Here is a 21,819-nt window from a genome sequence, read left to right on the forward strand (position 1 = left end):
CGATTTGGAGGACGCCAACCTGACGTTTTCCTACTGTGTCAACCATAACTACCTTAGGTAGCACGACCCAACACTGGATCCCTGGGCCGATCGACCAACGTCCGAGCAATTCGTTGCGCTTCGAGCACCGTCCCCCACCGCCCATCGCTTAAATTCCACGAGCACACGACCGGGCGCTTGAGCATTCCAAACAACTAACACCTACCCTGCCGGTCATCGATTTGGTGCTGCGAAACGGCGACAGCGAGGGCGTGTGAGAGGCCTCTAACGCACACGTAATCATGTCTGCCACCGAAGAAACAGTCAAGAAGGAGATGCCCGAGGCCCAGGAGACAGCCGAGCCGGGGAAGCTGGAGGAAACACAGAACACCCAGGGCACAGAAGAGGAATCCTCAGATGAGGAAACAGAGGAACAACAGAGACCAGCCTCGAGGGATGGCTCTGAGAAGGACACGGTATGCACTCTGTTCTGCCCACGGACGCACGCACTTGGGGGATATGCGGTGTCGATGACAACGCCACTTTCGGCTGCCCACACGATGCTGACCGTGCAACGTCACTCTGCAGGAAACATTTGAGGATGCTGTCGAGACTGGATCGCTCCGATCCTTGACCAAACGCCAACCGCCCGTCAACCCCCCATCCGTCGAGGACCCGATCGATTCCGACTACGAGGACGAGGCGTCACAGACCGCTGCAACGAACGGGAGGCCCGACTCACAAGAGCTACCGACAGAGAAGAAGATCCCGCGCCCTCTTTCGCAAGAATCTGCCGGCTCTCTGGATAATGTAAACCTCGACGACGACGCGGCGACAGCGACGACGGCGCCAACTCAACAAGGTATGTTGCCGACCCTGACACCCACACGTCGAAGTAGGGAACTAACCCCCGCCTAGAGAGTAGTCCGCCGCCAGAGAAGGCGCCCAAAACCATGTCCTTCAGCAGCCTAACCAACGCCCTACCGCCAATGCCATGGTCGCCGCCAGCTACCGATCCCCAGTCAAAAAGCCCCCCGGCGGCAGCAGCAGCGGTAGCAGCTCCGCCTCCACCCGCCCCTGCCGCGGCCCCTGCCCCGGCACCAGCGCCCACGGGTAGGAAATTCAACAGTCCGTTTTCGTGGCTTTCGCGAAGCTCCTCTAAAGACCCCCCGGCTGTGCAGCCTATCCCGTCTACCAGAAGGAACACCGCCAGCTCAGTCGCCACCATGACTAGCAATCCGGAGATGATGCTGAGCAAACTGGAGGAAGAGAAAGATGGGGAAGATGGCCCGCGCAACAGTCTAAAGGATCGCTTCAAGGCGCTTCGCATGAGGGAAGAGGTCGTTGCCCAGATTGAAGAGGAGAAGACCTTGACAGTATCTAGCGATGCTGCGGAGAACGGCGCCGCGGGGCAACCGCCTCCATCACCATTGCCCCAGAGCCCGAACAAGAACCTCGCCCCCGGAACTGCTTCCGGTGCCACGGCCGGGCCATCATCCCTAGTAGATGTCGACGTGGACTGGGATCTATGGCAAAACGTGGTTAACGAAGGTCCCGCTGCCGTGGCCCGGACCAGTGCGGAGGAACTGAATAGGGCGATCGCCACCGGAATCCCAAGCGCTATCCGCGGCGTCATCTGGCAGGTTCTGGCCCAGAGCAAGAACGAGGAGTTGGAAGCCGTCTATCGGGACCTTGTCGTTAGGGGCACCGACAAGGAGAAGAAGGACAAGGATAGGCAGAGCAGCGGGACGACAATAAGCGCCACCATCAGCGCCAGCGCTAAGGGGTCGACTTCCTCAGCGTCGTCGGTCCACTCGGTGAACTCTGGTTCGAACGGTGCACCATCTCCGACCGACTCGGACTCCGTCAAGAAGGCTCAGTCTATTTCTGCCGCCGAGCGGCAGAAGAAGGACAAGGAGGACGTAGCCGCCATTCAAAAGCTTGAGAAGACCATTAGGAGAGATCTCGGAGCAAGGACGAGCTATTCCAAGTTTGCCGCGGCTCAAGGGCTTCAGGAGGGCCTGTTCGGCGTTTGCAAGGCATACGCGCTGTTTGACGATGCCGTCGGTTATGCTCAGGGCATGAACTTCCTCGTCATGCCCATTCTTTTCAACGTGAGTTCTACCGTTCCGCCATGTCTCGAGGAAACAGTCACTGATGTCCCACAGATGCCGGAAGAGGAAGCATTCTGCTTGTTAGTACGGTTAATGAATCAGTACCATCTGCGGGATCTTTTCGTCCAGGACATGCCCGGCCTCCACCTTCACCTCTACCAGTTCGAGCGCCTCCTCGAGGATTTCGAACCGGCACTTTACTGCCACCTCAAGCGACGTGGCATTTCTCCCCATCTCTACGCTACGCAGTGGTTCTTAACCCTCTTCGCATACCGATTTCCTCTACAACTAGTCCTGCGCATCTACGACCTGATTCTTTCCGAAGGCCTGTCCGCCATCCTCAAGTTCGGCACCGTCCTCATGCAAAAGAACTCGGCCGCGCTCCTTGCCATCTCCGACATGGCTCAGCTCACCACCTTCCTCAAAGACCGCGTCTTCGACGTCTACATCGACGCCTCGCCCTCTTCCACCTCCATCCTCGAGAACGGCTTCTTCGGCAGCTCCTCCAGCAGCATGGACAAGGAGGTTTACCGCGCCGACCAGCTCGTGCGCGACGCCTGCGAGGTCAAGATCACGCCCGACATGCTCAAGTCGTACCAGGTCGAGTGGGAGGAGAAGACGCGGGCGGAGCGGGAGCGCGAGGCCGAGCTCGAGGCCCTGCGCGCGAGCAACGCCAGCTACGCGATCCGCATGCGCAAGCTCGAGGCGCGCCTGCAGGACGTGGACGCCGAGCAGGCGTCGCTGGCCACCGAGCTGGTGCACACCAAGGTCGACAACAACGAGCTGCGCGACGAGAACGAGGGCCTCAAGATCCAGGTCAAGGAGCTGCGCATCGTCATCGAGAAGCAGCCCGCCGAGCTCGAGTCCGCCTGGCAGCTGGAGCGCGACGACCTCATGAAGCGCAACGCCAACGTCCACGAGGAGAACCAGAAGCTCGAGAAGGAGATGTCGGAGCTCGAGGAGGAGCTGGTCCAGACCAAGATGCAGTATGCCGAGGTGCGTTGCTTCCTACCATCCTTCTTACCACCCCCCATACCCTTTCGTACAAGTGAAAGACTAACCGATCTGAAACAGACCAACTCGCAACACGAGGCGCTGACGAGGAAGTGGACCGATCTCAAGAGGCAGTTCCAATCCTAAATAGCTCGCGGGGCAGAGTCAAGAAAAATCAGCGTCGGTCATGGCCCGGACAGGATCTTACACGCAACAAAAAAAAAAAAAAAAAGTCACAGAACGGGCCAGCCATGCCTAGCGCGAGTCCCCACGCCGGAACGCGTTACCAATTTTAGAGTGGTCAAGGAAGAGGGGGATCTGGCAGTGGGCTGGCAAAGAAGGCCCGGAAAGCGAGCGGTACAGGCGTTGGCGAAAGAAGCCGGTTTGTATACGATAGATGTGCATGGAGCATGGGAGACGGAGTAGAGATGCAAAACCTGGATCGCATGGATGGGGTGGTTGGACGGGATGGATAGGAAAGCATTTATCATGGTTCATACTGCTACTGCTACTACAATTGATACTGCTGCTGGATGCGGGATGCAACCACACAAGCCCGTCCCAACATCGGTTTATTGCTGGTGATTTCCCAGACAGGGTTATCGAAAAAGTCGCTCAGTTTTGAAGTATTAGGGGCTGAGAAAGGCATGTCACCGAACAGGAAGGGGATCAAAGTTCGTAGTATCAAGCCTGGATCGATTGACTGCGGGGGGCTGCTCATGGTGGGGGTATTTATTTTCCATTGCCCTATATCCCTGCCATGCCCTGTTACCGGTGACAACGCAACTGGAAATGACGTTGCTATGACCGCCTTTTTCATCCCAGAAATGACCCATCAACACCTGGCGAAACGCCGTTGCTCGCCCCCGTGCCCAGACTTGTTCCTCCCATTCCCCGTCGTACTCATTCCTCCCTTGCCCAACGCTTACTTGTGGAGCTTGCGCTGGTAGAAGGCGAGCTCCTCGCCCTCCAGGACGTAGCCATCGCAGCGGCCAGACTGGCCGGGGCGGCTGGAGACGACGGCGTAGAGACGACCGGCCTCGAACTGCTTCTCGATGGCGGAGTCGACCTTGCCGGAGGCGGCGAAGCGGGCAGCCTGCTTAGCCTCGACAGACTTGCTCTTCTTGACCTCCTCGACGGCCTGGCCCTGCTTCTGCTGGCGACGGCGACCAAGCGGCTGGCCGTAGTGGGCCTCGTACCACTGGCGGAAGGGCGCAGCGTCGATCTGGACGATGGCGGACTTGGTCAGGGTGTTCGTGCGGACAAGCTCGTTGTTAGAGGGGTGGTCTGGATATCAACATTTAGTACAGCTTCCCTGAGGAACAATATTGGCATAACGTACAGGCCACCTCGATAACACGAGTCTTGCGGGTGCATCCCTCCGAGGCCCAGGCGAAGTTGCCCGAGTCGAGACGGAGCGCACGGTACTTGTGGTTACCGCCGCGGGTGCGGACGGTGTGGATGCGCTTGGCACCGATACGGGTGTTCGCAGGCTGACGGCCCGCCTCGAAGGCTCTCTTCTTCCCTGTACGCAGTTGTCAGAAATTTCGTTCATTTCTATATGCGTTGAACAGGCTCAGAACGCAATGGGGTGGGTTCCTATGGCAGCATGCCCGGCCCATTAAAGGGCGAGCAAACTCCCACAGGAACCTCCCAAGCGGACCTTCGAGTGCCCCTTGTGTCGAGGGGCTTGTGTATAGTATTCGAGCAGCGAGAGGGGGAGGTCATGACATACGGTAGTAACTGCAGCAAAATCAAGTTAGCAACCACCGATCGAAAAAACGAGGATACAGAAGCTAGGAAGGGAAACTTGCGCTCGCTTGGCACCGGTAGCGGCGCGCTTGTGCCGAGAGTCCCGAGAGATACCCATCTTGACTGTGTCTGTTGAAGGAGGGTCGAGTTAGCGAGCGAGTTGGTGGTGATAAATGTTGGGCGCGTGATCGGGTCGGGAGTTTTCGTGTTTCTGCAAAATTCGGTGCGGGACCGACTCTTGCAAATTCGCGATATCGAGTGTAGGCTTGGGTGCGTTGACGGAGGGCAATGCGAACCTGGACAATGACTTACCTCGTTGGTCGTTGGTCGAGCGGTTGTGGAAAGGCGGGCGGGATGCGAGGTTCGTGATGAATTTTGAAAATGTGGGCGAAACTTTTCGGCAGCAAGTTGGACCGCTGCCGGTGCCGAGCCCTACGGACCAGGATCAGCGCACAGACCAAGTGGATGTGCGTGGGCACCCCGAAGCCTTCCCGCCAAGATATTCAACCGCAGGAGAGCCCAGCTGTATCCACACGCCGAAGACTAGGCTCGCTACCTAAGTTAAAGGTTCAGTTGCACAAAGGTACTTAAGGTAGACATGTGGGAGGTCGGTTGCATCTCCTGAACCCAAACAATGTTTTATTGTGCCTAAGAGCCGGCTATCTTACTATTCCCATTCCCATTGTTATCTGGAGGTAGACGAATGAACTGTGTTTGCCTTGCTCTTTCGCTTTGCTGAGCTTGAATCAAGGAACAACACCGAGGAACAAGGCAGATTCAGCTTCACCACGATTTCCCACGAGTAATAGAACTAATCCATTGCCATATCTGCGCTCCGCCTCTAACAAGAGGCGTCCAGGATCATCTATCTACTAGGCTTTCTCCGCTCGACCAAGCAGCAGCACGGAGGAAGACGGCCTGCACTCCGCTCCCCCCCAACCACTAGGCCACGCTGAGATTCAGCCGGCAATGAAAGAGCTAGAAAAAACATACAATGACCAACTCTACAATTCGCAAACGCAATTGCAGTTTACCGCCACTCCTTCCGCCTGTCCACCTGCAAATGCATTAAAGCTAAAACATCAAACACCAATGCCGCGATCCTGGCAGGTCGGGCAATTTATGCCCACCGTCCCTGCCATCACCTCCATCCTGCCTTCCGCAATCATGCTCTTTTAGGCAAAGCCGAAGTAATCATTGCCAGCGGTAATGGCCTTGAGCACCTGGCCGCGCAGAATGTCGTAGCTTTCGTACTCGGGGAGATCGAGTTCTATGGCAAGGTTAGCAAATGGCCGCCCGAGGAAATTGGGGGGTGAAACTTACGGTTGAAGCATGTGTGAGAGCTGGGTAGGCGCTCTTTGTTACCGTAGTCACGGTGGATGTTGAAACGGTTGACACCGTTCATACCTTCCAGCTCCTTGAAGCCGTTCAAAGGCACCTTGGACGTGCCCGTCACGAACTGCAGGAGCTTTGCCCTCTCTTCCTTGTCAAACGACCGGATAGCCCGCCAGAACCACTGAATTTGCTGAGAGGCCGCGGTGTAGTTGTGGTACTCAGTGTTGCTCTTCCAGTCGTCGACGTCGATGTCTGGCAAGCCGGAAATGAGCAGCTCAAGCTCCTGCTCTGTGAAGATGGCGATGAGATCCTCGGGGATGATATCGTGGAACCCTAAACACACACGTATTAGCGATACTGTATCAACCAACATCAACTTGTGGGCTGTAAACTTACCCTTAAGGAAGTTCTCCATCTGCTCCTTGACCGATGTGAGCAGTTTGTGCTCCACGATCAATCGCACATACTCGTGCTTGTTGTCTTCTGTGACCGGGATGTTGCGGCCATTTTCGATGAGATCCACGACCTTGGTCACGCCGAACTCATCATCCTCCACCGAAAAGGTTTCAACGATGATGTCGGTAATGTCGTTCTCGAGCATCCAAACAAGAGACTTGTAGTAGTCTGGATCGAACGACTCCATGTCCTTGACCGACACCGGCTTGCCAAGGATCCGCTTGTAGACCGCACGGCTGAAGTAGCAATCAAGGAGCCGGCCCTCGTACAGGGCCTTGCCAATGATTCGCCCGATGAACTTGAAGAACATCAAATGCTCATCGTTGATGCCACTCAGCTTGTTCGGGTGGAACGTGGTGCGATCCGAGGACACGGGGATGAAGAGCGCGTAGTTGGGGTCGAACATTTGGCGGGCGAGCACCTGGAACCACTCGCGAGTGACGCCACCGGCATCGACGCCCTCCTCGCCATGGAAGCGGATGTTGAGCTTGCCAAACTTCATCTCCGGGCCCGACTTGAAGTAGAGCGACTTGAACGAGTCGTGGAAGACTTGGTCTCGGCGCACCGACAATTGCAATGGCTGGTACTGCGGCCGCTGCTGCTGGCCGGTCTTCGCATGGACGCTTCGGTTGAAGTAGTTTCGCTTGTTGTCGAACTCGAGGACCTTTGGGTTCTTAACAAGAAGAGAGAATGTTCCGGACATGAGCTTGGGGTTCTGCCGCACAAGCTCATTGAGGATACGCCGATGGTCTTCCGTGAATGTGAAGAACAAGCTTGCAATGCGGTTGTCCGGCGGCGGGCTAGTCAGCAACATCTCCTTCCCGGCCGCACCCTGTGACGCAGACGCCTCGTTCAGCGTCGTGTTCTTGCAGACCACCATCAGAGACTCAATCAGCGGCAACAGGATCGTTGCCACGTTGAGCATGCTCTCCCGCTGCCGAATTGCCCCAAGGCAGCCACTCAACTTCTCCCACATGGTCCCGAAGGTTGGGTTCCAGTAGAGCGAGCCGAGAAGATCTTCCTTAGTCTCGTCCGTAGTCTCGCCGCCCTCTGCACCGTTGCCCAATTTCTTGCTCTTGGTATCAAACAGGTGATCCAGAGCAGTCAAGACACGCAGCAACTTGTTCTGCTCCGATGCGCCAGGCGAGAACTTGGCGAGGGCAATTCCTTGAATCTCGGTTCCCGACTCGGCCCGCAGAATATGAGGGAGCAGATCCTCAAGGTCGGACACAATGTTCTCGCTCAGGATCCGAGCCTGCGAGACGAGCTCTCCACCGAACACCTTCTTAGCGCCCGGGATGTTGGAGAGGTTCTTGATGGTCGAAATCGTGTTTTGGAAGGTCTTGGAGCTGCATTCCCGCGCAACAAAGACATTGATTACCATCTTCAGGTTGTGGTCGGGGATCGTGGGCGGGGTGAGTTGCCGGACCTTTTTCTCCTCAACCTTCGGTTCCTTGGCCGTTGAGCTTTCCGCCTCGGGCTGCTCCTTGCTATCGGCTGTTGTTTGTTCTTCGGTCGAGGCCACGGCAGATGGCTCTGCACCCTGGGCCGCAGAAGCTTGCTCTTCGGAAGGTTGAACGGTCTCGGCACTCTCCTCGGTCTTCTCCTCCGCCTTCTTCTCGGCCTTCTTCTTGGATTCCTCTTCGGCCTCCTTGCGCCGACGTTCGAGAGCCTGCAGCGGATACGTGACCTTGTTGAGCAGATCCGCCAGAAGTTGCATGACCGATGAGCTCTCCATGATGAGGTCCCGATCGAGGAGGGCCAGAAGTGAGTTGATAGCGTACTTCTGAGCCTTGGCACTGACGTCTTTGCCCTTGCCCTTGCGGGTGATGCTCCGCTTGAGCGTCGAAGCGACAGTTTCGTGCTCCGTCAGGAACAGAGATGGGACATGGGGGTTTTTGGTCGCGAGCTCTTGCAGAAGGTCAAGGCATTGCTGGACGATCAACAGGGGTGAGACCTCTGAATTTCCAGACATTTGGTTGGTTGCGCCTGTGGTGGTGAACGTCCGCTTGAGGCTCTGGGGGGTCTTGGGGTCCTTGTCCTTTGGTTGCTTCGCCTTCAACGACAGCTGGCCGAAGCTGCGTTCGACTGCATCCATATCGGTGCTCCCGTCCTGAAGGATCTGAAGGAGAGTAGAGATGACCTCTAGGCGGTTCTGACGATTCTCGCAGACATGCGCAAAGACATCGAAGAGATAGTTTCGGATAGAACTCTGCTGTGTGATGAACATGAGCCGGAGAAGTGTAGCAACGCCAGCTTTGTCGAGCATTTGCACGATGGTGCGCCGCTGTGGCTTTGGTTCAACTACTGTATCGGGGCGACGCGCAGCTTCCCGGGGACGGGCCGCGGGCGGGACACGATGAATATTGTGCCGCTGAGCAATAGCGCGAGCCTCGGCGGCGAGCTCAGGCGGAAGTTGGTCCATGATGTCTTCGCCTTGCTCCAGCAGAACCTGCTCCCGAAGAGCGGGCGGGAAGGTCAACAGGATGCTAGCCGTATCCATCTCGACGGGACCGAGGTCTTGGCCAATAGCTGTAGCCTCTCTCCGCTGATCCTCACGGTCACGGCGGCGGCGTTCCTGACGTTCCTGCTGAACAATCTCCATACGAAGTTCTGCCGGAAGTGCCTCGAGGAACTCTTGGAAGACTTCGGTATTCTCCCCTTCGGTGACAGCTTGTTCGCGAGCTTGAGAGCGCCGAGAGCTGACTGTCTGGGCAATGACTTCTTCCCTGAATTCTTCCGGTAGCGCTGCAAGATATTCGGGGTCGATGCCGAGCTCCGTGACATCCACGGTTTCGCCGCGGATAGTGGTAACAACACGTTCCGCCGCCGGAGTCGGTTGCGGCCCAGCCTCCTGAACCTCTGTGTGGGGCTCAACTCCTTCCATGGCCTGGGGCTCTTCGACGGCCGCCTCCGCAACCGCATTTGCTTCTTCCGCTGCGAGCGCAGCCTCGGCCTCAGCTCGCTCCCGTTCCTCACGCTCGCGCTCTTCGGCCTCCTTCTTCTCCCTTGCGGCCTTCTCTTCGGCTTCCTTAGCCTCTCGTCCCTTGCGCTCCTCTTCCTCGCGCTTCTTGCGTTCTTCTTCCTGCTTGCGCTTCTCCTCCTGCCGAGCCTTCGCTTCCTTCTCACGCTGGATCACGGCCGGGTAAAGCATCCCAAGGATTGCGGTAGACAGGAGCTTTGACTTTTCATTGTGGTTGAAACCGAAAATCATCTTGGCTTCCTCCTGCCACCGCTCGGCAGTAGACTCGGGGGAGAATGTGACAGCATGGTGAGGCTCCTGGTACACCTCGCGGCGTGCTTCCCACCGGGGCTCCCGTCCTGGCTGTGCCATGTTAACGGGAATGTTTAGCTGCCGAACTTCTCCGGCCGGGCCTTCGGATCTCAGTTGGAGGCTGAAAGCAGGACCACCACGGGCGGGGAATGGGATACTCTGCATCAAGTCATTAATAAAAGCGAGCGGTGCGTCGATCCCATGTCCAACCAGAGAACCCGGGAACCCGAGCCGTATCATATGCTGACCAGCACCCCGAGGTGCATCCTGCCCGGTTCGGTTACCAGAGAGCAACAACGGGTTGACACCATCGTCTGTCGGGTTTGGGGGTGGCCGATGGGTGCTATGGCGGAAGTAGCTTCGGAAATCTGGTGGTCCATTAGCATAATGATCGAGCGTCGGCCGAGCGGCGTTTAGAAAAAAGTCTGGATTCTGGTTGTAGTCTTCTGGAAGACTAAACCACCTCCGCCGACCTTGTCGGCGAAAGGCCTCGTCAGACGTACCGGGTCCCAGGGGATCGCGGTGGTGCCCTCCCATGAACGGAGCAGTAGGGAAAGGACTCCGCGCACCCCCATGCCGAAGTCGGTGATGGGGCTCAATCTGGGAAATATCCCAGCCGAGGCCCGAGGGCATGTTGGGAGGTGGGTGGTCATCGTCTAACTCGCGTCAGAACCGATACTTGGGGAACGAATATACACTAAAAATGAACTTACGATGATGGCCTGGGTCGTAGTACACCTCATCCTCGTCACCTTCATCTTCCTCTTCCTCGTCTTACCCAGTTAGCCGATTACACATAAAAAGGGGCGTGGGCGGAAACCTACCATCATCTTCAGCACCATCGTCAAGGTAGTGTTCGTCGAGATCCTGCATGTCTTCGGCATCGAGATCGTCGCCGCCGTCCACAACGTTCCGGAGAATCTCGGGAATGCGGCTGAGCGGATCGAGGCCATGGCTATGATGCATGAGTGCATCATGGATTTCATGTGCCGCGCCCCCTTCAAACCCGAGGTCTTGTTCGACCTCGTCCTCATCCTCGTCGGTGTCGCTCTCCCAACCGGATGCCCCCTCATCGTCCATAGGATTCCCCTCCTCGTCCATAATTTCAATGCGGTCTTCCATCTCCAGCATATCTTCGGAGCCCATCTCATCTTCGTCCTCATCTTCATCTTCATCGTCCTCATCGCTGGGTTCTTCCTCGTCGTCTTCGTCCATGTCCTCATCCATGTCGTCGTCCATGTCTTCATTCTCACCCATAATGACTTCCACGACGCCAGGATCGCCAGGCATGCCTTCAATCGGACCCATCCCGCGCAGCTCATCATCATCCTCGTCGCTAGGATTTTCTTCATCGTCCTGGGACATATCCTCGCCATACTCCATTTCATCGTCATAATGCTCTTCATCGTACATGGCATCGTCGTCTGTGAAAATTAGCAAATGCGAGGCATAGACATCATCGGGGTTCCAGGACATACCATCCTCGTCCTCGTCAGAGAAATCTTCCTCGCGACCAGGCTCGAGAATACCAAGGGTGGAGTTGCGGTAGAGATCGGGAGTTTCCTCACGGTCATCGTCCAGATCTGAGAGAGATGACGCTGATGCAAAGTCGTCCTCGGGTTGATCGGTCGTGGCCATGGGAATAACGTCTGACTGGCTGAGCAAGTAGGCCGTCTTTGTCAGGGCCCGAAGCACGCGCAGGATGTACTTGATAGTGCGCTTGACGTTGGGGAATGTGAGGTCGATGTCGGCAATGGATGCAGTCAAGGTGGCGAGGTATCCCTTCTCGTACATGAGGCGCTTGAGCTGCATCTGGGACCGGGTGACGGCAGGATCCGTTGCGCGGGCATCTCTCGGTTGATTCTCCTTTTCTTTCTCGCCAATCATCAAGCTCATCAGTTCGGCGGCGCACATCATCTTGCCATAGCGCACTTCGATTGGCTCCCCTGGAGTAGTGGCTTCCTTGTACGCGCGAAGAACCGTTTCAAGAACAAAGCGGCGGACGAACAAAAGGTCCGAGTCATCGTCGTACTCAAACTGATTGCGGTTGCGGTCGACGGGCTTCTCGGGCGTTCGGGAGACCAAGGCTACGAGCACTGCCTGGGCGTGAGTCGATGTGGCAGCCTTCTTCTTGATGATCGTCGAGTCTATCGGAATACCGGCCGGCCCCAGGCAGAGGAGATCATTGAGAAGATAGTTCAGGACGCTCGACCGAGGCTTAATGGGCGTGTTCGTTTGGATTGGCACGCTCCGCTTGAAGTTGATGAACTCGACCTTTGCACGATTGAAGCTTTGCAGGAGCTCGGCCAAGCAGTTGAGTAAGAAGCAACGGTAGATGAAGATCGGGTGATCCTCCGCCTTAAAAGTCGGCTTGGGAGTTTTCTTGTCTTTATCCTTTTGCTCAGAAGGTTGCTGGTCGGGGGAGGGCGTAGCCTCCCCGCTTGCGTTCGAGGATTCGCCTTCGGCCGGAGAGTCTTTCAAAGGTTGGCTTGCCGGCTCCTTGTCGTCAACTTCCCGGTAATTCAGAAGCTCACAGAGCAAGAAATGGATTACCCCATCGGGGTTCTCGAGAACAGGGCGCTTGACCTCAAACGGAGTCTTTGGTGCGTCGGCCATATCCTTATCCGCAGACTCGGTTGATGGCTTGATGTCGTCGATGGTTAGGTCTTCGGTCGCTTGCACGGCGGACCCGACAGATCCCTCTTGTGCGACGGTCTCTTGGTCAGCGATCTTATCCTTGAGCGACAGGTTGTGAGTGCGGACAGCGGGGTCAAACATCGTTGCCCCGCTGTTCAACTTCACGAGGTCTGTCGTAACATCGACGAAGAGCTTGGGTGCGCGGAGCGCCACATGGGAAAGATGCCGCAAGTAACTCTGAAGGTCGTGATAAGCGCGAGGGTTCCTAGCTGAAGATAGGTATTGCTTGATCTCCGTTTCCATCATCGAGCGGACCATATCTTCATCCTCGACGATATGACGAAGAATGATCAGAATGTTGTCCGTAATGTGGGCTTGGTTTAGACGAGCCGAGCCTCCGCTGCAGGACTGCTTCGCCATAACGAACAGCCGCTGCAGATTCCGCTTCTCACCCATAACCTTTGCCGTCGAGTGGTCTCTGGTGAGGATCACAAGTATCCGAAGGACAGAAACTGCAAGAGCCTCTTCTTTCCCGATTCTTGGGAGAATGTCCAAGATCGTTGTCAGCAGGTTGGAACGGTCCTCGCTTGACATGCTGAGATCCTTGGCCACCCACACCGGCGGTTCGACAGCATCGTCCTCTTTGGTCGGCATCCTCCATGTGACCTCGACTGGTTGTTCATCGTCTGAGAGGAGGATCTCGAAGATGAGAAGGATGTACGGAATCCATGACGGTAGTTCCTCATGCGATGCTGTAGGCGAAACCTTCAGAAACCCAAGGTACTCCCCAATATTCTGCTTCAGCGTTGGCAGAGTATCCTTGAAGAATGGCCGGTTCTGGAGGAGGAGAGACAGTAGATGGGCGAAAGCTGCAATTCCACGGCCATTTGCGCGCTTTTCCTCCTCATCATTCGGAGGCGAACGACATGAGCGCATTCGCAAGGACCTCGCCAACTTCAGTCCGCTTCTCCTCGCTGTCCGACTTGAGAACAGTGGCCTGGATGAGGTCACAAACCTCGAAAACCAAGTCTGGATGAGCCCTGATAACGTCCAGGCAGCGGCCTATCGAATCATTTTGCATCTCCGCTCTCATCTTGTCGAGATCGTCCTTCGTGATGGGGGGCGGTGTCGAAGATTCCGCAGACGAGCCCGATGGGGCAGCAGGGTCTTGCGTCGCCATGGAGGAAGTGCCAGGGGCTTCTTGGCTCGCGGAGTGTTGACTAGAGTCATCTTGACTATCATCTTGAGACTCGTCGGAGGAAAGTTCCTCAGCTTCGCCAATCGCATTTTGAATGAAGTCGTTCACCGAGTCCAAGGACATGGGATCCACGGCCGGGGGGTTGGGCGGGGGGGCGGCCGTTGTATCCTTGGAAGACTCTTGCAATTGCGGCGATGGCGGGCTCTGGTAGGCGTCCTGCTCAGGTATGGGGTTACGCTTTCCGGCCAAATCTTTAGAGTGACCGCGACAATACTCCGCCGCGTACTCTGATTTCCCGTTCGCCCGATAAACTGCTTCACGAGCGAGCTCTTCATTGTAGCCCGACTGGACCAGGTCCCTGACATGAACAGCATACGCAGCCCAGTTGAACCGGACGGGCTCGCGGTTTTTGAAGAGAGAAATCGGCGAGTTCTTGTCCGTTTTGCGCCATGCATTCGTCTCCTGGTCGGCGGCCGCAATGGTCTTGATGATATCAATGATCTTGCTCAGGGTTGGTGCTGGAGCCTTTTCTGCGAAGTCGGACTCCCAGAGTTTTCGGGCAACTGGGAGGATAGCTAACCTCAGCTCCACGACGAGCTGATGCCCCAAATCTCTGCTCCTGTCCGAAGACCGCGGGAATAAGCTCGCTTGTCCGAGAGACTCGTAGACGTTCTTGCCGTTCACAATGACGTGGTAAATATCGAGTATCTTTTTCATCCCAGTCGTGACGAGCTGTATCTTTTGAGCGTCCTTGACATCAGGCGCCTCGCTACATAGCTCGTCGGCAAATCTCTGGAGCATGATATTCATCAGCTCAATGCCACCGCGGTCTTTGAACGCCACCAAAACAGGCAAGACCAGCTGAATGGATGTGCGATCTGGCTGGCGCGTCGGATCAATCAGCATTTGGTTCAGTGCGTCGAACATAACGTCCCAGTATCGCAAGTCCCGAACCGCCAGCTTCTGCTCCTCTGGTAGATTCAACTGCTCGAGAATTGTTTCCGCCAAGGCCTGTGCAATGCTGAGGTGATGAGATCTGAGGTGGTTGTCGAGCCCTCGCCTGGGGAGCAAGACCTTCCCAACGGTCTGGAAAAAAGGAAGGGTGCTAGGGGGTAGAGAGTTGAGAAGGCGGCTAATGACGATATAGTTTTGGAACCGAGTCGTCGAACGTTCTTCCTTGGTTGGCTCTTTAGGCGACGTCGACACCTCTGCTGACTTGTCCGCCGAGGCCGAACCAGTGTCTTCAGGCTTGTTGCCCTCGTTAGCGGAGGAGGTAGGAGGTAGAGGGGCCGTTTCCGCACTGTCATCCGCAAACGATCGATTCCCAAGCCAGTGCTGCGGGACAAGGGCAGCGAGGGCCATGTCTTCCGTGGCAGCATCGCGCAGGAGTGGACCGAGGCGGTTGACGAGGGAGATCAAGTAGTCGAAGACATTGACTGCTGGCATCGAAACCGTTGCGTGTCGGGAGGAATACGGGAAGCTTTGGTAGAGGGTCCTGAGCAGGATCTGCAACTTTACCAAAGCCTTCACAACTCGAGTGCCACCAGCCACTTTGCGGACCAAATCCTGATCCCATTCTCCCTTGTCGTTTTGCACCGAGAGATTGGCAACGACGAAGGGTGCAAAGAAGGGCTGTGCCCCCTTCTTGCCCAGAAGCGGTTCCAGATCATCAATTGCGGCGTGGATCCGGTTGAGCAAAGATGGGAGACCAAGGATCGAATTCGCCTCTATCGCCGCCGCGAGCGCGTGGGCGAGCGAGCGCGACGCGCTAGTCGTCTCGAAATCGCCAGGAAGACCAGCTGCTTCCGACAACTGCAGAAGTAGCTCAGTACCGCCATCCCGAACAAATGACGATTTGAGGCTGGAGTTGTGGAAAATAGCGTTGAGGAATGACGAAACGGCGCCAATGTAGAGTGTGATCTCTTGGAACGGGCCCGTGGCTTTAGGCTTAGACCCAGCGTCAGACTCGGGTTGTTGTACAGACGCAGGATCAGCGTCGACCATTTCGACATCCGAGTCTTCTGCGGTGGACTTTCCCTTTCCCTTGGCTGTAATAACCGGCGATTCCGCTCTCGTCAACAGAGAGTCATCTGCGGTAACAGCCTTGCCGCTGGAGTCGGCAACCGAGACCTTCGCACCCCACCCTGCGTTGGCAGCCTTGCTTTTCGCGAGATGGAGGACCCGGGCCACCATGTCAAGGATGGCATTGGATATGGCTGGTCGCAAAGCCGGGTGGTGACGAGCGAGCTCGTCAAAACTGCCCCCAACGACGTTGGCCAAATCCGATTCCGACAGAGCCTGGACATGATGTGGGCTCTCGAAGATCTCTAGATAGACCTCGAGGGCATTCGACGAGACGATCATCTTCATGCCAGTGTTATTCAACGAGATAGAGTTCAGGATAGAGGGTATAATGCTAATGGCATCGTTGGAGGCAAGAATACCAGGGGCAAGGCGTTCTCTGGGAGCCTCGAGCGTCTCCTGGGTCGGAGGGTGCGGCCGCTCATCGCTTTCCAAGGTAACCGAATCGTCAGCATAAGCCGGCGAGGCACCGTCCTCCCCCTCGGGCTCTGGTTTAGGTGTTTCGGAAGGCTTCGGCAAGGTGACAGGTTTGCCGGTAAGGGTCTCGAGGAAGCTCTGGATCATACCCGATTCCGAGATGGCAGCGAAGCTAGTGGGGTCGTTGTTGATAAAATCGCTCAACAAGCCAGCAGCATTGGTCCAGACCAAGGAACCAAAGACATGCATGTCCTCGGTAATGGCACGGAGGCTTCCTAGCAAGGCAGAGTTGTCTACCAGATTCCTCAAAAGTCGATCAATGTTTGTCCCGAACGAGAAAGCGTTGGTCATTATGTGGTGGATGAACTTGAGAAGCCATTTCAGTGCTTGCTGCTGGTAGAATGGGATCTCATAGTCCACCGTATGGGAGTGGAAATCGGGCTTCATCCCCTGCCCGGCGGCAACGAGCTCCTTTGAGCGAGCAACCGTGTCAATGATGAGGTTAGAGATGGCATCAAGGCCACCGGCATTGCTGAACACGGTAAAGGCGCCGTTAAAACCATAAATGATCGTGTCCAGGAACGCAAGGACCATGCTGTAGTTGCGAGTCGCTGTCTTGGATCGAATGTTGAGGATGTCGACCATGATTTCGAGCAAGCCAGCAGAGGACATTTCGTGGCCTATGCGAGAAGCCATAGCCATTTGCAAAGTCAAGGCGAAGAGGCTCCCGCGCCAGTGGTCGGCATCAGTCACCTTCCCATCATCCACCTCGTCGGAGTCCTCCTTCATGCTTGCCAATGCCTTCCGGATGAGATACAGGAAAATGCCGTGGTTAACGTTTGCATTCAGCGCTGCAACGACCTCTGGGTACTTGATCGGCATGGCGGTGATGGACTCCAAAGCTGCAAGTGCGATGGCCTGCAAGCGCAGGGGTGTTTCGGGAGCTCCATCGACCGAAGGATGAACCAACTCGACCAGCTGGTACACGAGCTGGTACCTGCGTGGCTCGTCATTATCCTGTTTCAGGACTTTCTCGATGAACGTTGCCTCGGGATGGATGTATGCCAGGTTGGTAATGGCAAGCAGACGGACAGCCAGCGCCAATTGCCGGTCCTCGGGTGACCCCAGGAGCGCTTTGCATATTCTCAGCCGGTTGAGAAATTCGTATCGTACAACCTTGGGCATGTCGGTCGGGCAGTGTTTAAGAAGTTCGTAGATGGACGTCGATTGCACCATGGTCTGGCGAAGCTCCACGGACTTGGGGCCTGAAACAACCTGCTCATCGCCGCCCGGTCCGCGGCTCCGGCTCGAAGGGCTGTCTTCAGCGGCAGGAGCTCCCCTTGAGCGAGGGGTTTGGGATATGCTGGTCGAGCTACGCCGGAGTGGGGTGGGGGTCGCGGGGACTGACGAAGACGAACCGCCCTCTCCAGCATGAGATTCCGGTGCGACCGACCCCGGGGCCTCGGACTTCGGATAATAAATGATTTTGACATCGCCCCAGCCAGTCCAGCGCGCATCATCGGCTGGGCAAGGAGCAAAAATCGCATTGAGGTCGTTGGCATACACGGATGCTGCATTCCGATGGCTCGAGCTGGATGCCTTCTCTTTCCCCTTGCTTGTCGAACCTAGAGTCGTCGGCGGAAGGTCTGGGAGCCGAGGACCTGGCGAGACCGGGGTTTTAACAAAAGGCTGGGCAAGATATTGCACCCTTTCGAGGTCAATGTTGTAATGGTTCGCGAGCAAGGCGCTGCTCACTTGACGGTTGGGAGTACCGACACGTTTGATCGAAGCCTGGTAACGCTGGGCAAGCTCTAGGCCAACCTCAAGCGTCGCGTAGACGATGGTGAGGTCGGTCGCGTTGAGCATATCGTTCAAATGTGGGCTGCTAGCGTATATGCTCCGGTTGCCGCAGTGCTGGAGGAGCACCTTGGTGAAAGTGAGGATCGAGATCACGAGCTGGCGGTCTCCGTCCTCCTTGTAGCCCAGCTGCACCAGGCGCTCTTTGCTGTAGGCCTGCTCATCGGCGTACTCCACCGGGGTGCCCTTATTCAAGAGTAAATCGCACGCGACATCTCGCATTTGAAACCCCTCTTGCAGCTTGTATGTGGCGCAGTATGCCTCGAGAACGCTGTCAAACCGGTTCAAGAGTGGAATCCAGTGGTACAGGTCTCCACGCGGGAACGGCCATCTTGTCGGGAATTCGTCAAGCTTTCCGGGAATGAGGGGCAACGGAGTAGATGCGGCGGCGAGAACATAGTCTCTAACCCAGGGAGACTAAGCGGGGGTTAGCACAGCAAACGGGAAAGAAACGGGTGGGGAAAGGCTGCTCACCAAGTTCTCCCTATGCTTGGACTGCATCGTCTTGGTGATTTTACCCATCTTGACGAAGCGGCTGAGCCGCGAGGGCTGAAGAAAGTAAACGCTCCCCCTCCACTACCCACGAACCCGGCGAACGGACAGTGACCCTACTACGTAAGCCGCAGAAGTGCGGGGATGGCAGTCGTCGATTAAGATGTGGTCGAGAACGGCAACAGCCAGCTGTCGAAGAGAAAGCGGTCGGGCGATGGCGGGGTTGTCTTGCGGTAGGTGAAGGCGACTGCAAGTACGGGTTGGAGTTGGGGTTGGTTCGACGGAACTCGGCAGGCGACGGCGAAGCTCCCCAAGGCCCAAATACAGCTTGAAGACGAGTGCAGGTCGCCTCAGGATGACTTGGAAAATGGAGCGGAGCTTGACGCTGTGATGTTCGCTAAAATCCGCGATGAGTTAACTCGCAGTCGATGTCGCAGTTAAGAATTACACCGAAAAGGCAGTTGGTAAGAAAGTTCGGGTTTGTGATGAGAAAGCAAGCGGAGGGCCTTTTTCGGCGAAGGGGAGCAACAATGACGGCAGCACCAGCTGGTCAGGTACCAAACACCACCAAAAAAGTTCGGGCACGGCAAGTACCGCCAGAGCCTGGTAGCTGTCCCAATGTGGGGCAAAACGTCTTTTCCACCAGCTTCTTCCAGCCCCGGCGACCTGTTTCTACGTTCGCCTTTTGTTCTACAAGCAAACAATCCACAGTCAATTAACTTAACAAACAAGCAGTACCTATTGTTATCATTATTCCAAATTTGAAGAGACCATTCAAGCTCACGTGGGCTAACACCTGGCCGCCGCAGTCTCAAGGTCGTCTGTCTCTGTTAAAACCCCCACCTCAGCCAAGGAGGGGTACCCAGACCCCTCACGTAACCAACAAGCAAGGCCACCTCGGTAGGCAAGTAGTAAGCGGGTGCTGCAGCGCCGCCGTCCTCATCGACAACCGAGAAGAGGCTCAGCAAAGGCGTTGGACGGCAAAAACGGAGCACTGAGAGCGTTCCGAAAACCCACTCACATCAACGGTATTTGCAGAATCCGTGAAAAGGGCCTTGAGGATACCGCCAATCCCCCAATCCGCGCCCTTCCGTCCCAGGACCGCGGTCTCGCTGTCATGACTCCTCGACGGGAAATCCTAGGGTACTCTGGCATAAACCATGACGTTTGCACAGATCATCAAGAAGTTGGATGAAAGTGGATACTGTTCGTACTCGGGCTTCAATGAAGGAGCAAACCCAACTGGCGGCGGAGAAGTCGTGGTCACCGAAATGCAGTCATCGTTCCAATGCCAGCAAGTGCGATCGAATTGCGACGGTTGCAAGTCAACCGGCCGTGACTTTCTGACTGTTTACGGATTCGCTTACAATTTCACTGTTTGCTCCAGTTGCTACCCCCAGGAGTTCATTACAGCCATCCTAACAAACCAGTTTAGCCCTGATGCAAATGCGCAGGTTTGCGAGGCACGGGCAGTTCGATCGCATTCCAATGTTGTCCCGCAGTCATACAAGACAACAAGCTGAAACCCAGCTGCGGATTTCGAGTCCACTTTGACCAAGGGCGTGGGATGGGTCTGAGAAGCCGAAGGATCGACGCCGCTCTTAGTGCAGGCAGCAGCTCAAGCCTCGACAGCCGGACGTGGGCACGTCGAGGTGGACCATTGGGTTGGAAAAAACAAGTCAAACTGGTATCATTGCGCAAAGCATCTATGAATCACACAATCGCCACGGGAGCAGGTACTTGTTCTTAGGGAGAGGGTGTTGCATAGCTCTTTGCGCGGCCTCGCTTCGGCGCCCAGTACGCTCAAAGCAAAAACTCATTGTCGAGATTCGTGAAGGGTGTTTATACCATGTACACGCCCAGATGAGCCGCCAAGCAAGCACGCCGTGACCGTTTTCCCAAAGCAACCCGAGACCCATTAACAAACGCCCCAATTTTACTTGCGCATCGAGCTGGCCCTCCGCTTGCGGATATCGGCCTTGGTGGCCTTGGCCTCAGCGACACGCTTGGCCAGGACCTGGGCATACTCGTTCTGCGACATGGTTAGCGTTTCGATGCGCTTCAATCTTGGATATAAATGTAAACATACCGCCTCATCCTTGACCTTCTCGGTCTGGCGGCGCTTGAGCGCAATGCGGTGGCGCTTGTGCTGCAGACGCTGGGGGGTAACCAGCCGCTGGATGCGAGGAGCCTTGGTGTAGGCCTTCTTGCCCTCGCCCTTGGGCTGGACCTCACGCCGAATGACGTACTTGCGGACCTATTATTCCGAGAATATCGTATTAGCCTCCCAATTGTTGCACTCAGACTCTACCCGAACTGCGCGATCGAGATCGACGTAGCTCGAGGGTAGGCGATGACGGGATATAGGCATGGAGCACATACATCGTCATCCTTGCTGAGGCCGAAGAACCGACGGATCTTGGTGGCGCGCTTGGGGCCGAGGCGCTTGGGGTGAACGGTGTCGGTCAGGCCGGGGATGTCCTGCTCGCCCTGCTTGACGATGGCGAGAGCGAGAACGGAGAGGTCGGCGCCAACGATGCAGCCGCGGACGGACTTGCGCTTGCGCTCGCCGGTACGGCGGGGGCGGTAGCAGGAGTGGCCGTCGGCGAGGAGGAGGCGGACACGGTTGGGGGCAATGACACCCTGCTTCATCGGGAAACCCTGCTTGTCGTTACCGCCCGTGATGCGGACGATGTAGCCCTTCCACTCATCGCCAAGGGGGTCGGCCGGGACCTCAGCGCCCATCTAGTCCAAGTCAGTATCGTCGAAGAAAAGAATCGGCGGGTATCGATTGAACATACGCGCTTCCTGCGAAGATTTGGTTAGCTCAACACGCCTAAACCGAGAGAAAGAAGGCCACATACTCGAAGAAGTGCCTGAGCTTCCGCTCATCCTCCACCTCGATCAGCTTCTGCGAGCCGTTCGCAGGATGCGAAATGTTCAGCTACGGGGTCGGGTCAGCATCATCGTTAAACCACGGGACGCAGAAAAACAAGGTTTCGCAAAATCGCAGGAATCTCGTTGACATTCGAATCGGGTATGAGGCTGGGCAAGCCTTACCTTCATGTTGGCGGTATTTGCTGAACGGCCGTCGTTGATGATGCAGACAGAGACTGGAGAAATCGAAGGAACGTTTTGTGTGCAGCGCCAGACCAGGAGAAATCTTAGGGCATAATTGTTGCGCGCATTGATTGGCCGGTAATTTTGCAAGACCCACCTTGAACTGGCTGGGC

General features: G+C 56.2%; 4 protein-coding genes across 4 annotated transcripts; 1 reads left to right on the forward strand and 3 right to left on the reverse strand.

The window, feature by feature from the left end:
* The first annotated feature begins 152 nt into the window (after positions 1–152).
* B0H64DRAFT_207899 (rab-GTPase-TBC domain-containing protein) lies at positions 153–3,426 on the forward strand. Its single transcript, XM_062799371.1, has 5 exons — positions 153–455; positions 568–841; positions 898–2,093; positions 2,148–3,089; positions 3,168–3,426. The coding sequence occupies exons 1-5, from the start codon at positions 282–284 to the stop codon at positions 3,231–3,233; spliced, it is 2,652 nt and encodes an 883-aa protein (XP_062656720.1). The 5' UTR covers positions 153–281; the 3' UTR covers positions 3,234–3,426.
* A 335-nt stretch (positions 3,427–3,761) lies between these two features.
* B0H64DRAFT_403744 (ribosomal protein S8e/ribosomal biogenesis NSA2) lies at positions 3,762–5,232 on the reverse strand. Its single transcript, XM_062804333.1, has 5 exons — positions 5,151–5,232; positions 4,901–4,967; positions 4,822–4,829; positions 4,429–4,611; positions 3,762–4,373 (listed from the first exon to the last, which is right to left on the reverse strand). The coding sequence occupies exons 2-5, from the start codon at positions 4,954–4,956 to the stop codon at positions 4,012–4,014; spliced, it is 609 nt and encodes a 202-aa protein (XP_062656721.1). The 5' UTR covers positions 4,957–4,967; positions 5,151–5,232; the 3' UTR covers positions 3,762–4,011.
* A 781-nt stretch (positions 5,233–6,013) lies between these two features.
* B0H64DRAFT_444489 (uncharacterized protein) lies at positions 6,014–18,616 on the reverse strand (the record flags this gene model as incomplete). Its single annotated transcript, XM_062806788.1, has 10 exons — positions 6,014–6,108; positions 6,162–6,506; positions 6,570–9,950; positions 10,188–10,271; positions 10,407–10,559; positions 10,617–10,676; positions 10,728–11,327; positions 11,382–13,377; positions 13,487–18,511; positions 18,569–18,616. 10 exons carry the CDS (start codon positions 18,614–18,616, stop codon positions 6,014–6,016), a joined length of 11,787 nt encoding a protein of 3,928 aa, XP_062656722.1.
* Positions 18,617–20,522: 1,906 nt separating this feature from the next.
* On the reverse strand, positions 20,523–21,652 carry B0H64DRAFT_376151 (ribosomal protein S6e-domain-containing protein; the record flags this gene model as incomplete). Its single annotated transcript, XM_062802459.1, has 6 exons — positions 20,523–20,618; positions 20,676–20,843; positions 20,969–21,331; positions 21,388–21,394; positions 21,451–21,530; positions 21,647–21,652. The coding sequence occupies 6 exons, from the start codon at positions 21,650–21,652 to the stop codon at positions 20,523–20,525; spliced, it is 720 nt and encodes a 239-aa protein (XP_062656723.1).
* Positions 21,653–21,819: the final 167 nt, after the last annotated feature.

This window comes from Chaetomium fimeti (assembly GCF_033439085.1).
Source record: "Chaetomium fimeti strain CBS 168.71 chromosome Unknown B0H64scaffold_6, whole genome shotgun sequence".
NCBI classification, from domain to species: Eukaryota; Fungi; Ascomycota; class Sordariomycetes; order Sordariales; family Chaetomiaceae; genus Chaetomium; species Chaetomium fimeti.